General features: G+C 42.9%; 1 protein-coding gene across 1 annotated transcript in view; it reads right to left on the bottom strand.

Annotated features, from left to right (window-relative positions):
• SNX9 (sorting nexin 9) overlaps positions 1-15,269 on the bottom strand; it is a 108,023-nt gene that overhangs the window by 38,472 nt on the left and 54,282 nt on the right. The window contains exon 5 of the mRNA XM_040628005.1: positions 692-857. Within this exon, the coding sequence (XP_040483939.1) occupies positions 692-857 (166 nt within the window). The remainder of the gene's footprint in view (positions 1-691; positions 858-15,269) is intronic.

The following is a 15,269-nucleotide window of genomic DNA, read 5'->3' as shown; positions in this document are numbered from 1 at the left end:
CCGACACTAGCACATTCGATTCTCCGTGTGATGTGCTCATACATGGGTCATAAAAAAATGAGGGGCGGATCTCTTTTTATTTAATTTCAGAACAGACATAAATACCCTTTTTCTTAATTCCCAAATTGTTTCCCCGTCTACAAGTTCCTCTTTTGCCTCTGTATTTCCATTAAAACAGGTAGTTAAGGAAAAGAAAAAAACCGTAAAGTCAGAGGTCATAAACAAGCAGGTGATAAATCATACTCGATCTGTACACACATTTTTGGGGCCTAAGGTTTTAAAACAAATATGCGTCAGCTGCTAAGATTTTAAAGTGGGAAGATGACACTAAAACGGAGATGGCCAGTCTCTGTCACCATGGAGGACCAGGACTATGAACTGGGTCTCCTGCAATGGCATCAATCTGCCGGTGACAGGAGGGCTGCCCCTTCCATCTCCTGCGGCCACGGGGCCTCTGCTCTCCTGCCTTATGAACCTGGCCCCGGCAAGCGTTCGAGACTCTGCGACAGATCATGGAGCTGGGACTAGAGATTATAATTAACGACTACCCACATTTGGGTCCAGAAATCTAGGTTTGCTATTAGTGACAAGAGCACCTGAGAGCGCTCCTTTGATTAAATTCTATTTTTAACCTGGATGCCCTCCCCACTTTCCGGGGGGGCCCGATCACCAGCAGAGCCCTCCTCCTCACCTGGTCCTTGGTAGGCCTGGGGGTGACCAAAGGCAGTGTCCCAGTTATTGGAGGTGTTTCTTTGGGCTGCGGCCCCCTCTGTCTTGGCCCCCCAGCCATCCGTGCTGTCCCAGTTTCCAGATTTGGAAGCACTCCAGGCTGACCAGGGGTCACTGCCACTGCTGACCTGTTGTTAGGGGTAAAGAAAGGAGAAAGAATATTTGTGACTTCTCGAAAGCATTACTCAATTCAGGAGGAACCACATAACAACAGAATATAGTAGGGCTGCTAAAAAAAGAATATGCCCTTTAAAAAAATATGCCTGCCACTCATTCTCTCCAGACAAGTACTTCTATATACTTCATCAAACATCCCGTGCACAGAGGTCCTTTTTGTCTTTAAACATTTGCACTCTGCACTTGTGTTCGGTTTTTTTTTTGTTTTTTGTTTTGTTTTTTTACTTTGTGGCCTGACACGTTCTCTGTGGTCCATCAGCACGTACAGGTGACATGGTCGTCCCCGTGGCTCTGTGTCCTTCAACCACATTTAACTCCCATAGCTCCACCAGCATATGCTGATGCTCACGTAGCGTGTGGTCCATGTTTTGCTACCGTAAATAATGCTGCAGTGCACTCCTTGTACATCCTTCCCCACGTGTCCAATACAACTACGTGAAATCCCCAGAAGAGAAACTGGTGTGCTAATGAGAATGGGCTTTTTCAGCTGATAGATTTTGTCAAGCTGCTTTCCAAAGAGACTGTACAGTTCCATTCGACAGTTCCATTCCTACGCTCCCACCGCCTTGCCAACGGGTTCTGCCACGCATAAAAGGGGCTGCCATACTCCAAATTAATTTTCAAATATTTTTTCCCATTATTCCTTTAAGTAATTTTATAGCTCAATTATTAGTAACATAAATAAAATTTTGGAAAAGGCAATACATGACACCTGATTTCAAGGACTATTAACAGTGAGAAAACCTGCAGCCCACTTCTCACCCTGCACCGTCCACTTGAGGCAACCACAGTTTTCTGGGTTTTATTTCCTTGATTTTAAAACTTTAAATCTTTGATTTGCCTGGAATTTACTTTGGTGGAGGAAATAATGTGGGAATCTGACTTAATTTTTTCTTGTAGTCAGTCTGTTGGCCTAACACCATTTACTGAAAAATCCATCTTTCCCCCACTGAACTGAAATTTCACCTTACTCGTATGCTGGACTTGGGCCTATTTCTGGACTTTCTTGTCTCCTAGGAATCCATTTGTACAAGTACCAAGTGACTTGTGAGCCCACTAGATAGAAGAGCATTAGTACTTTAGCATAAATCTTTTATCGGTTTATTTTTACACATGAACTTTAGCATCAGCTTAATATTTTAAAAGTAAAACAATCCAGGGGGGCCTGGGTAGCTCAGTTGGTCAAACATCTGCCTCTGGCTCAGGTCATGATCCCAGGATCCTGGGATTGAGCCCCATGTCGGGCTCTCTGCTCGGCAGGAGCCTGCTTCTCCCTCTCCCTGCCGCTCCCCCCTGCTTGTGCTCTGTCAAAGATAAATAAAATCTTTAAAAAATAAAAAAATAAAATAAAAAAAGTAAAACAGTCTAAACTTTTGCATTAGAATGTCAAATTTTGAAAAATGTGTTGATTTTCACCTGTATTACCTTAAACTTACAGATAAATTCAGGGAAAACATATAGTGCCTTTAAAAAAACAAACACTTTCAATCTTGAATCTCTTTATCTAAGAACATGGAATAGCACAATTTCCCCTTTGAGTCATCTTTCACACACACACACACACACACACACACACACAAAAACCCCAAAAAACAAAAAAAGAACGGGTGTTAGTTAAAAAAAAGAAAAAAAAGAACAAAAGAAAGAGAGGGGAATTTGCAAGAAAGTTACCCAAACTGTCTAATATATTTAATGTTCTAGAATACTATCGTGGTTGGCCTTTTTTTTTTTTTTTTTTAATTCTTCATTGACAGACACACCAGAACCATAGAAAATGGAGTGCAGGTATGATTCCATTCAAACATCTCTTATACCTTCAAGAAAAAGGGTGAAGTTACTAGGGATTTTGCTCTAGGTCAAATATTAACAGCAGAAGGACATTTCATCCAGATGCCTGTGACTTTCTCGGATATGCAGCTTACCTGGCGATACGAGGCGCTCTAGAATGTACTATAAAAGAAGGCAGTCGTGCGAAGGGCCTGACATGCACGCCTCATTTAGGGGAATCCCTTCCTCTCTGGTTTTAAGGAGGGGAGTTATACTCAACAATATATACTCTGTGCCCTCCAAACTCTAAACTATGAGGTTTTATTTTCAGAATAAGAACTTCAAAAAGTACAGAAAGTTTGGATATAAGAGGGCAGGAAGTACAGACATTCATTTGTCTCGTATTTCCATCAAGTCCTGACTGAGTGGGCCACACAAAGAAAATGACAGGCTGGGGGCGGCACAGTCAGGGGCACGGCTTCTGGTCAGGCTGCCAGGCTGAAATTCTGGCTCTGCCTCTTTCCAGCTGGGAAACCTCAGGCTAGAATTCGAAAGCAGGCAGCCTGCATCAGATTCAGAAAGGCTGGTGGGAGTTACATGAAGGAAACTGAAAAGGAACAGAGGGTTATAACATAGAACAGGAAGAGGGAAGCTCAGCATTGCCATGACAGTAAGACTATAAATGTTAGCAAAGAAAGATTTTCATCGACATCTGGGATAATCATGTGAACTATTCGGGGCAAGTATCCTTTAAAAAAAAAAAAAAAGACAGTTCCTTTGAAAACTACTGTGTTTAAACGAAAACACTAATTTGAAAAGATACATGCACCCCTATGTTTACTGCGGCATTATTTACAAGAGCCATTATTTACAAGAGCTCACGTGGTCACCATAGATGAATGGATAAAGACCACACACACATACACACACACGAATATTACTCAGCCATAAAAAAGAATGTTTTTGCCATCTGAACAACATGGATGGACCTTAACATAATACTAAGTGAATTAAGTCAGAGAAAGACAAATACCATATGATTTCACACATATACAGAATTTAAGGGAAAAGAAAATTAACAAAGGGAAAAAGAGACAAAGAAAAAAAGACTCTTAAATACAAAGAACAAACTGGTGGTTACCAGAGGGGAGGTGGGTGAGCCATGTGAAGGGGATTAAGAGTATACTTATCAAGATGAACACTAGGAAATGCACAGAATTGCTGAATCATTGTATCTGAAACTAAAATAACACTTCATGCAAATTATACTTAAATTTAAAAATAAATCAATGAAATTTATAAGAAATTTATTAAAAATTTAATTTGGGTAAAAAGAAATAAAACTTTGTTCATACATTGCTTGTAGTAATTCCTATGTTATTTCGTCACCTATATGATCTCAGCTCCTACCTAGGTTATAAAATCCTTGTAGGCACATCTAGTAATTATCTGCTTCTTTGTTGTTTTTCCTGGGACATGCTCTCTTGTTTCAAGGTGACTCCTGCTGATAAATCTTTCAAAGCCTGGCCCACTGGACATCTCTCCAGCTTTGATCACTGACCTCTCTCTCTCACTCTCAGATGGCCTTTACTGACTTCCAGGGCCCCTCCTCTACTACCAACAACTAGTAACCAGCTTACACAGTCTGTCTCATTCTTTCTCTGAACCCCCCTTGCCATGCATTGGCCTCTGACTTCTCTGTTTCCAACCCCCAATATCCCTTCTTGGGGCATTTGGCACAACATTTTCTGGGTGCTAGATGCCAGCCCAACCACTCCTGTAACAACCTGCTACGATGACCTGGTTTAATGACTCTGTGGCCTCTGACTCCTTTGCCCTCAATCCCAGTAACCCTTGTGCCCCCTCCCCACCCCCAACTGCAGGCATTTGGCCAAACAACCCATTCTGCTCCTGAGCCAAGGCTTCAAACTCAGAGCGGCCTCTTTTCTCCCTTTTTCTGGCTTTCCTTCCTCTCTCCTTCTGAAGGTCTTCATCCTCTTCCTTGCCTTCCCTTTACGGTTCCAAACAGCTCTTGACTCTGGCAACCACATGATTAAGAACCCCTCATTAGCTCTGGCTGCCCATGGAATAGATCATCAATTAAGTCTCGGTGACAAGCTCCCCGAGGTGCAAATCCCAGCTGCCCTTCCAATTCCTACTTATTCCACCCCTAGGTCCCCACGCCCCAAGAAGGCCTTTGGTAAGATCCTTCACCTGAAACAATCACCTCCCTTGGGGAAAAGGGCTACTTCAAGGGGTTTTAAATGTTTAGTTCCTCTTGCATTCAAGTTTGAATTTTACCTTATTTATGGTAGGAGAAGGAGAAGGAGAAGATGAAGAAGGTGGTGACTGGCTGAGACTTTCAATACAGCCAATCTGAGCCAAAACATCCACCTTCAAACAAAAAGGGCGCTCAGTAAGTGGAGGAAGAGAGAGCGTACCAAAGCTTTTAAACAGAAACAGCAATTTCGTGCAGGGCTAACCTCACCAGAAAATTCTAGCATGCTCCTCATTCACAAACATTACGTGCAAAAGCAGAGCCCCGGCTGTGTAGGAGTGGGCTACTGTCAAAGCGTATTCTGGAGACTGCTGGGGGCACATGGCGGTGTTACTGAAGTGCCAAAAATAATCATAAGCAGCACGGAAGGAATGGAACAAACATCATGCAAGCCACACAGCCAATGAAAGAAACTCCACAGGAAACACAAAGCCAAGCTTTTCAAATTGTTAAGATGTTGAACCCGTGTTCTCAAAGCCACCAGGCACATGAGATGAGCAAAGCCACCTGGCTAACACGACGAGGCACGGGGTCACAGTGAAAGCCAGCAAGCCCAGGTGAGGGCAGGAGCAGCCAGGCCATGCACGTAGGAGCAAAGGTCTCTGGTGTGTGCTCCGAGGCTCTCATGGCTCGGTATGCAGCATCCCCGTGACAACAGGTAACGGATACACTCCCATGAAGCTAATCAATGGCCAAACCGGCACTGTTGTCAGGAGGACAGCTGCGGAGCCCGTTCCCAGGCTTTGAGTCCCAGCTCTGCAACTCTCCAGTAGAGAAGGCATTACTAGAACATTCACATGGTGTCATGAGGATGCACTTTTCAGGTACAACTCTCTTGTTAAGTAAGTTGGTGGTATTATTTCCATTTTCTAGATGTGAGAAACTTGACTCTAGAAATCACTTAATACACAAAGTAGGCTATCAAGATGATCCAGTTTTCCACTTAAAACTAAAACTATTAAAAAAAAGAACAGACAAAATACACAAAACCATTTCCCAATTCGGACCCCAGGCAATAAAGGACCTGATCCCAACTAGAGAGACTTTTCAGGCCACGGATCAGGGATAAGGAAACCACACCAAGACCAGTGGTCCCTGTGAACTGCGGAGACAGAAGGGGGAGCCCAGGGCAGAGTGTCAAAGAGGAGAGGGCCCTCTGCAGACCCGCAAAGGGGGACCCCAGGTCTTGGGCTTGTACTAGTGACTGAACCACATGAAAGGATTAAGTATCCATCTCTCACACAGCATCGTTATCACCAGCCAGCATAGAAAACCTCCTGAGTCACAGGGCATCAGGTACACTATTAAAAAAGGGGTTTGCCTCAGCAGAGAAGCAAAAATACCCCTAGACTAAATGTTGCTCTGGTCCCATTTGAAAAAGCTTAAAAATAATGTGAAAGGATTACACTGTTTCTAAGTAACCTACCCCATGCCGGAAGAAGACCCCAAAATATTTACAGGAATATGAAAGTACCCAGCATGTAACAAGGTAAAAATCACCAAGTCTGGCTTCTGATAAAAAAAAAATCACCAGGCATGAAAAGCAGCAGAAAAATATGAGCCATAACAAGAGAAAAACCAATCAATCAAAGCTGACCCAGTAATGACACAGGTAACAGAATGAGCAGTAATATTTAAGAGCAAGAAAGCTCCCAGATATTGATGAGACAGAGGAAACATTTTGAATTGGCTTCCAGGGGGTGATAATTTTAAGTGTAAAAATGAAAAACCCATGCCAATGGGAACACACTGGATCAGTGCAAACCCACGGGTCCACAGCAATACCAAAAAAACGGACAGGGAAACTCATCTGTCACACCTTGAGGCAACTAACTATTAAAGCAACTTCTTACCCGGAAAACTGGCAGTTGAGGGGAAAGAATTGGACATCTCTACCGAATTCCAGTAGAAACTGTTTTCCAAGGGAGCTAACTAGCTCAATGATAAAAGAAAAGGGCTATTTTACAGAAGAAAGCCACCTCAGTAACCATGGAAGAAATCGCTTTATTGATTCAGGCAAGGATTATCAACTGGTGGCAAACCATTAGGTGAATGGTTAATAGCACTGAATTAACACCAGACAGATTACCCTCTGGTCACAAGGAGAAAACGTAACTAGACAGTGAAAGCAGAAGACTGCCATCAGCCTGGCCCGACATCATTCTGATTAGTGACGGTGGGCTGATCAGCTGCATCTTCTGATGTGATGTAGCAAGAATATACGAGATCCCTGTGGTATATTCTGGCCCAGAATGTTCACTTTGAATCCTTGGAGCCTTTAGGTACAACTTCCAATTTATAAGTAGGACAGAGGAACAACTTGGACAATACCAAAGGAGCCATCTGACAAACCCAAGAGACAGGAATTCTACAGGAAAACCGGCCAAGAATAAAACAGTAGGGGCTGTTCTGGAAAAAAAGGAGACGTGTGAGGAACAGAGTGGACATAACCAGACATAATGTTCGGCCCTACACTGAACGCCAGTTCCTAAACAAGCTGTAAAGGACATTCTGGGGTCTGCTGGGAAAAGTAAAGTTGGATATTATGTAAGATGAAAATTTACTGAAAAGGATCATCAACTTTTAAAAGGTTAAAACAGTATATACTGTATGTGTCTCATCGTATGGGTGTACACGTGGATAACCATGTTCAGCAGGGAAAATAAGGCACATGTCACGGTGTAACCAGTAGTGCACGGTAGGGATGTGATGCTTTTCTTTGGCCAGCCTGAGTTTTCTAATATTCTACAGTGTATATGTACTGCTTCTATAATAATAAAGAGTTCTTCCTAACAATTATTTTTAAAGAAAATAAAAACACTAGTTCACAAAAATGATATGTTCTGGTTTTGTTATATTTTGCTGTATTTTGCTTCTTATAGGACATCTTCGGAGGACCTGGACCAGTAAGAAGCCAACTCCTACTTTGGGTAATAGTGGTAAGATCTGACTCATCCACTGGTCTCCTAGTAAGCAGCCAAGATGCAGTCTGAGAAGGACAACTTTGAATGCACACATCACGAGAGTAGCCACACGGGAGCTACTGGGACAAGATGCAGAGAAGGGTAACGATGTCACTGTTTCTCTAATGTGCCGCTGTTTCCTACACTCGGCTGGATGGATGTTGAGGGTAACTGAGGTCTGAGAACTAATGGAAAAGATAACACGTATTTCATTAAGGTTGCTTTCTGTCTGGCTTTCTACCAAACCAGCAAACACGAGTACAAAGGACATACAACGGCTCAAAAGAAACTGATGAGTGGTCACGCCTCCAGCTGCCCACCTGGTTCCTTAGAGGAGACGCTCCAATCAATACAGGTCAATGAAGACCACTTGGTCTGATCAGTCTGCCAGGTAAGAGGAGTCCTGAATCACGGGCTCTCTGCCTTCTACACGGTTACCTTGGGGGAGAGGCTGTGGAAGCATTCGAAGGTTCCCCTTGTCACCACACAGGGGAGTTCTTGCTGTGCCTCCGTCCCGCCCTATCCGTTCTGTTTGTTAGTTGGCTTTCCTGTCAAGGCCTCTCATTCCACTACACCCTCATGAACGATCTCCTGCTTGGAAGCAAAGATGGAAGGAAGGAATTTTGCAACTAGAAACTTCCAGGCCAAGACTCTGTCCAGGGATATGCAACAGGAATGAGAAGAAAGTTGCTTGCTCCGTGAAGGCTGAGGCTGTTTGTCTTTTTTCTTCTTTTATTTTGACAACTCATCTGCACGACTACGGCACCAAAGTCTTTCTCTGACGTTTCTCCTTCACCAGACGTGTAATGACCGTGTGCCGACTGCATTAGGAAGTAGGGACAGAAGGCAAACACCGTGATGCCAAAGAACATTTCAACAGTTTCTGATGAAGATTTAACTCTTTTTCAAAAGGGCCTACAGAGGGTAGAGAATTCTCTCACGGAGAGAGCCCAGCCATTTCTACTCAGAATGTAGAAGAATTTGTAAAAGTGCCTGTTTTGTTCCTTATAGATCTTTTGCTCAAAGGACATTATCTAATTATAATTCATTTAATTCAGATGAACCTCTACTAACCACTAAAGCACTGTTCAGAATATAAAACTTGAACATTCTTTAAAAAAAAGGAGGCTACATCACAAGAACCAATTAAAGCTGTTTGTACTGATGTGAAATGACCTAAAAAGTTTAACTGGTTTAACAAACCCTTTGTTAATTCACCTTCTGAACCCACAGATGTCAGCTCCAGGTATTTATTTTTTAAATACAGAAAATGAAATATTTTATTAATTTGTCTTAAGAAGTGGGAAATATTTGTATTAGTTCAGAGAGTTGACTTATTTTGTTCGCACAAAGTCTTAAAATAGGTAGCTTTATGTCCCAAACAGGATGATGCTACAAGTAGCTTCCAGAAGGATCTAATAAAAGTCTATGAGAGATGGGTTTACGGACACTTCTCATGATAGGCTAGGTTATAACAATGCTCGCTGGCCCTTCATCAAAGCAATGTGCAGGTAAAAAACAAAACAGACCCTTCCCTTTTGTCTCTTGTTTCCTGTTAGACGAAAACAAACAACGACAAACCACCCTCGACAACGAACGTCACGGCATGTACTTTTGGAAAGGTTCCCTAGATGCATAAAGTGGTCTTATACAAACCAAGGATCTGTGATCAAAATAGCACAGAAAGTGAGTACCGCTAGCCTGATGCAGTTCTGGAGAAAAATGTCAGCAAATCCTTTGAACAGATGCCTATAGCCTTCCTTACAAAGCCTGTAACCCATTAAAACGGACTCATATGGGGGTGGGGAGACAGAGAGAACATTTCCAATAGGGTTTTGTAAAGAGGAAATCTCAATAAGCAATTGTGAGATGTCTATGGCATTACAGATCTTATTTGAGATGATGAAATAAGCAAACTTAATACCCATGTGAGACATTCTTTTACTGATTTAGTTTTAAATGAATTACAAAATGGCCTAAAAATGGATTTTTTTGAGAAATGAGAAAGCAAAATGTAGTTTCAACATAAAATTACTATCGCCTTCTTTATCCCTTAACCAATTAAAAATCCTTCGTAACAAATACCATTACACTGAAAAATCTCTGAATAAAAAGATGTCATTTCCCTAAATACCCACTTAACTTTGAGCATTTAATATCTAAATGGCTAAAAAAAATAATTAACAATCCCAGTGGATTCCTGTAAGGGAATGAACTATTTTTTTTTTTATTTGAATGAACTATTTTGGATTGGGTAAACCAGCAGATGGTAGAATGAGGCATTACGATGGCTCCTAGTCCTAGAGTCAATGTTGAGAATAATACAACCTCCCTTGACAGAATTCGGGTTGAAATCAGTAAATCTCATAACACTTTCCACCATAAAATACCTTCTTCTGTATTTATGAAAGAATAAAAAATCATTCCAACATGTGCAGAACACTCTATTATGGAGCAAGGCCTCTTATAGGTTATGGGAATAGAAAAAAAATAAGACAAAATCTCTGCTTCTCACCAAGCTTGCAAGTTTACAAATAATTTGTGATAAGAGTCACACATAGTGCTAAGGGAATCTAGAGAAGGAAAGACAAAACAACACTTCATAAGGGGTGCAGTATTTGAGCTGAACCTTGGGGGCCGGGCAGACTTGAAAGACAGAAAGAGTCATTCTATCATTCTTAGACGAAAGAGCAAAAGATACAAAAAGAAAGGGGGCTAGCACAGGGCATATATGGAGAAGAGCCAGTTTGCCTGGAGCCCACTACACAAGGAAGGATAAAGTAAGGATGGAGCCATGTTGGGGAATCAGAGAAATACAACTGAGGCTGGAAAAGTATCTAGTCACACCTCAAGTGCAGATGACTTTCTTACACAATTTCCCTACTGTGCGTTGTCCCAAGTCTGCCTGATTACCGACAGGATAGTGACCACCTGCTCCACAGACCGCTCTCTTGACATATAGAATTGGTCTCTTGGTTCAGGAGGCAACGGGGGAGCCCCTAGAGTTTCTCAAGCATACTGGCATACTTACTGTCTTATTTTAGAGGCAGTGGTATCTAGGATACTAAAACGAACAATTAAGAAGTCCCTGCTGAGTACCAAGTACTGCTCTAACCACTTTGGAACCGTCTCTCTGTTCATGCGTTCCTACCATATCCTATGGGAGTTTCCATATGAGGAACCAGAGGCGCAGAAGCGAGGGCGCTGACCCTGAGTCACATAGAAGTGTGAGTCCTGCGATGAGAAGCCAGGGTTTTCTGGCCCTTTCCCAGTCCATGCCCGTTGATAACCATCTCGGTGAGGGTCTCACAGAGGAATGAAAGGAGGGCAGTAAGAACATTCCCGAGAAAAGATACGGGAAAGTGAGAAAGAGAAACCACTTTTGGGGGGAAATGAGTGATCTGCTCATGCTGCGTCTGAGGGACAGAAGGGAGAGGCAGATAGAGACGGTCAACAAGAAGCCAGAAATGGGGCAAACTGAAGAGAAAATTCAAGACTGGAAAGACATCTCCGTGGTTGGAGGAGAGGGAGAGAGTCTGGAACGAACCAGGGTAAGGCACCGAGAACATCCCTCGGAGAAGAGGAGAGGTGAGACAAGAAAGAAAAGTATTTATGAAATGTCTCCATGTGTTGACAGCACTTCCTACAAGGGGTCTAATCCTCCAGTTCCGGAAGCTCATACAGTGCAGCCCATCTGTCACACCGGGTCTGACCGCCAGGCTCAGGTGCACCTGCGACCCCGTCCCACCCCGGGGGGCAGAGCGGGCGGCAGGGGATGAGGAAGTGGGAAGCAGGAAACCAGAGACTCCCGGGAAACTGGGATGTGGCGCAATAAACAGAGAGGCAGTTTGTCCCAGGTTGGTAGATCTTGCCAGTACTTAACGAAGACAGAAAAAGAAAGCTCTCGGAAACCTTCGGATGAAGCATCTGGGTTCATAGAACCTTTAATGAACGTGCAATCCACAGAGGCAGCCATGGAAGAGGTTCATAAAGGTCTACAGTGAGAAGCTTTTCACAATCAGGGCAGTGGTGTAATTTAAACACCGATAACTGGGTGCAAATCAGGACGAGGGCAACTGTCCACACGTCTTTGAAGGAGGCTGGTGGCACTGCCGCCCACGAGAATCGCCGTTGAGGCTGTAAAATCCCACAGAGATCACTAATAGTGAAACTAATGTGAACCACTAAAAACGACTCTTCTTTTCTAAAGGTACTGCCAATAGCGGTCCTCATGCAACTTAAAATCTGTATTTGAGTAAGAAAACATTGAGAATTCATTTCTGGGTGATCCTTCGATAAATATTCCACACAATTTGCATCTGCGGTGTGTATGTGAGCACGGGAAAGGGAACATCACCCGTACTGATGTGCCTCTGAAAACAACCACACGTGCACATCCGTGCATCTAAATGTAGACTGTGCTCCCACAGGAAGCATGCTTCCCCCTGCGTGGCTGCCCTGGGGTCTGCCTGGCCAGGCCCCTCCTGCCCGACGCGTGTGTCCCAGCCTCCTGTGCTGGCACCATGGTCGGCAAAGCTCCTGCCCACGTGGCTGTGTTCCAAGAGGAACTCTGCAAGTAAATTGCTGGGTCAGAGAGTGTGTGCATTTTAAATATTAATGCATGTTATCAAACTGCCCTCCAGATGCTTCATCAATTTACCCTTCCCCAGCTTTGCATCAGAATGCCTACCCGAACATGCCTTTCCTCACCGTCGGTATTAAAACATTTTAATTCTCTGACCATTTAATAGCAGAGTCTAAAAATGAGTATTTTCCTATGTTTATTGGCTATTTGCACCTTGCCTGCTTGGGAAGAAAGCTAGATTTAAAATAATTGGCGCCGAGGGGAGCAAACACATACTGATTTGAAGTGAGCAGTGTGCAGAGTGGAAAGGGGGGTGCGCCCTGCATAGCCTGACTGGGGAGAGGGCAGAGCTGGCTCCTCTGATATTCTTGCCTTCCAAATAAAACTGACCTCTGGGAGAGAACACACTGCCAGAGTAATGAGAAAATCCCAAGAGGCATATCCCCGGAACAAAAACTGTATTTCTTATTGACACTCAGAGAATGAAAGAATGAGTAAACCTGACAGCAAAATTTTTAAGAGCTACCAATTAATGATAGTTGCCTGGTTTCTTACTCATGACATTTTTCATGGTATTTATAAACCTATCACCATTTTGCCTATTTAAATTATTCTCCTATCCCAGATAACTGAAAGCATAGATGGCTATTAAAACTGTTTTTACTTTTGAGAAGGGGGCGCCTGGGTGGCTCAGTCGGTCAAGCGTCCAACTCTCGATTTTGGCTCAGGTCATGATCTCAGGGCTTGTGGGACAGAGTCCCGCGTTGGGCTCCGCGATGGGTGTGGAGCCTGCTCAGGATTCTCTCTCTCCCTCCCCCTCTGCCCTTCCCCACCTACTCTCTCTCTCTCTCTCTCTCAAAAAAAAAAAAAAATTATTTTACTTGATTTAAATTAAATCCAAATGCGAAGTTAATTAATTATGGTCATGCTTTCTACATTTTGTTACTTCTAGTTTCATTTCACTTTTTCTTTGCTTTCAAAGGATATGGTTAGATTTAATGTTAGAATGGATTAGTAAACTCCACCTTCAAAAAATTGGTTTTATTTTCTTCTAAATAAAAAAAAAAAAAATTTATTTTACTTGATTTAAATTAAATCCAAATGCGAAGTTAATTAATTATGGTCATGCTTTCTACATTTTGTTACTTCTAGTTTCATTTCACTTTTTCTTTGCTTTCAAAGGATATGGTTAGATTTAATGTTAGAATGGATTAGTAAACTCCACCTTCAAAAAATTGGTTTTATTTTCTTCTAAATAACTTGGAAGAAAAACCACTTTGACCTATGGTACTCATTCCTGTTGCTCCATTTAAATACCGAGGAAGCTACTTCGTAACAGAACAAGACTTGAGCCTGATGGTGAATCTATGGTCAGAATGCTTCGGTCCGTCCTGAGACAGTGGCTGGAGTAGGTCCCTGAATTAAAATGGGGTGAATATTTTTCCATTTTTTGTTTCCTTCCCTTATTCTAAATCATCTCAGTATCGTTCCCTTTTATGAAAATGTCTCTTGCTCGACGCAAACCCATTTCATGGATGTTTTTGTTTAACTCGGTGGACTCAGCTGGGTTGGCTTTGCCCCCAGGCACCGCCAGCAGATAATTTTGGTGGTTACACCTGAGGGCAACTAGATGTTACTGGCTCGCAGGGAGCAGAGGTCAGGGGTGCTGCTAAACCGCACAACGCAAAGCTCAGGCCCCAACGTCAGCAGCGCTCATGCAGAGAATCCCTGGTGAAAGTTAAGTGAGGCCTGACTACTGCTTCTTCCTGTTTTATCCTGAGTAATCTTTAACTGACCGATGCTCTCAGGTATTCTAGAGTAACAAAACAGAGGAAAATGCTCAACTATGGTGACCACCTTGCCTCTGAATTTTAAATATTTGGGCTGGACTAATATGTAATTCCGGATGTCCACCAAAAGCTATTTAAAAATGTATAAAATCGGGGCGCTCGGGTGGCTCAGTCCGTTCAGCATGATCTCGGGATCCTGGGATTGAGTCCCACATCGGGCTCCCTGCTCGGTGGGGAGTCTGCTTGTCCCTCTCCTCTGCCCCTCGCCCTGCTGTGCTCGCTCTCTCAAATAAATAAAATCTTTAATAAATACGTAAAAATGTATAAAATCTGCAGTTAACATATGGTAAAAGCACTTGGACAAATTCTCCTGGAAGGTTAAGATATAAACATTCTGTGAGTAAATAATTACTAAGTGACAGGACTATGAGGCTTCACATAATTTAAAACCTTCTATGTAGTTAAAGAGTATCAAGAAATAACCCCTAAAGCCATTTGTTTCTAAAGATGTAGGAAGCGGTAACATTTTGATCTCCATCTTCTGACTTTTCCTGTTGCCGCTCACCCAAGGTAATCATTTAACATCACTGAACTAGGCAGAGTCACCTAAACTGGTAAGTGTTCATTAAAATTAATGTCGAATTTCAGTGTAGGTTTCTCAAATCATCCCACAGCTGTAAACTTCCTAGAGGCAATACAACAGCAGTGCCAAGTGCTGAGCACTGGATTTGCGGCCACTTTCACCTGCGCTGCATCTGCAAGGCGAGAGCGTAAGAAACGTGCCAAGGTCAGAGAAACTGTCTCCTGTTTCAGCCAGAGCTCTGACACTCATCGCCTCTGTGTGGGACCCTGCCTTTCCTTCCCCGCTTGGGAGAATATCTGCGCCTTATAGGGTCTGTGTTTTTATCACGCCGAACTTCTAGAAGCAACTCTCAATGAACACCTTGCATTCTCTTTTTTTTTTTAAGATTTTATTTATT

Source organism: Ursus maritimus, unplaced genomic scaffold (genome assembly GCF_017311325.1).
Source record: "Ursus maritimus isolate PB19 unplaced genomic scaffold, ASM1731132v1 scaffold_13, whole genome shotgun sequence".
Lineage (NCBI taxonomy): Eukaryota > Metazoa > Chordata > Mammalia > Carnivora > Ursidae > Ursus > Ursus maritimus.
Note: the sequence above shows the minus strand (reverse complement) of the source record. Positions and strands in the feature narration are given on the sequence as shown.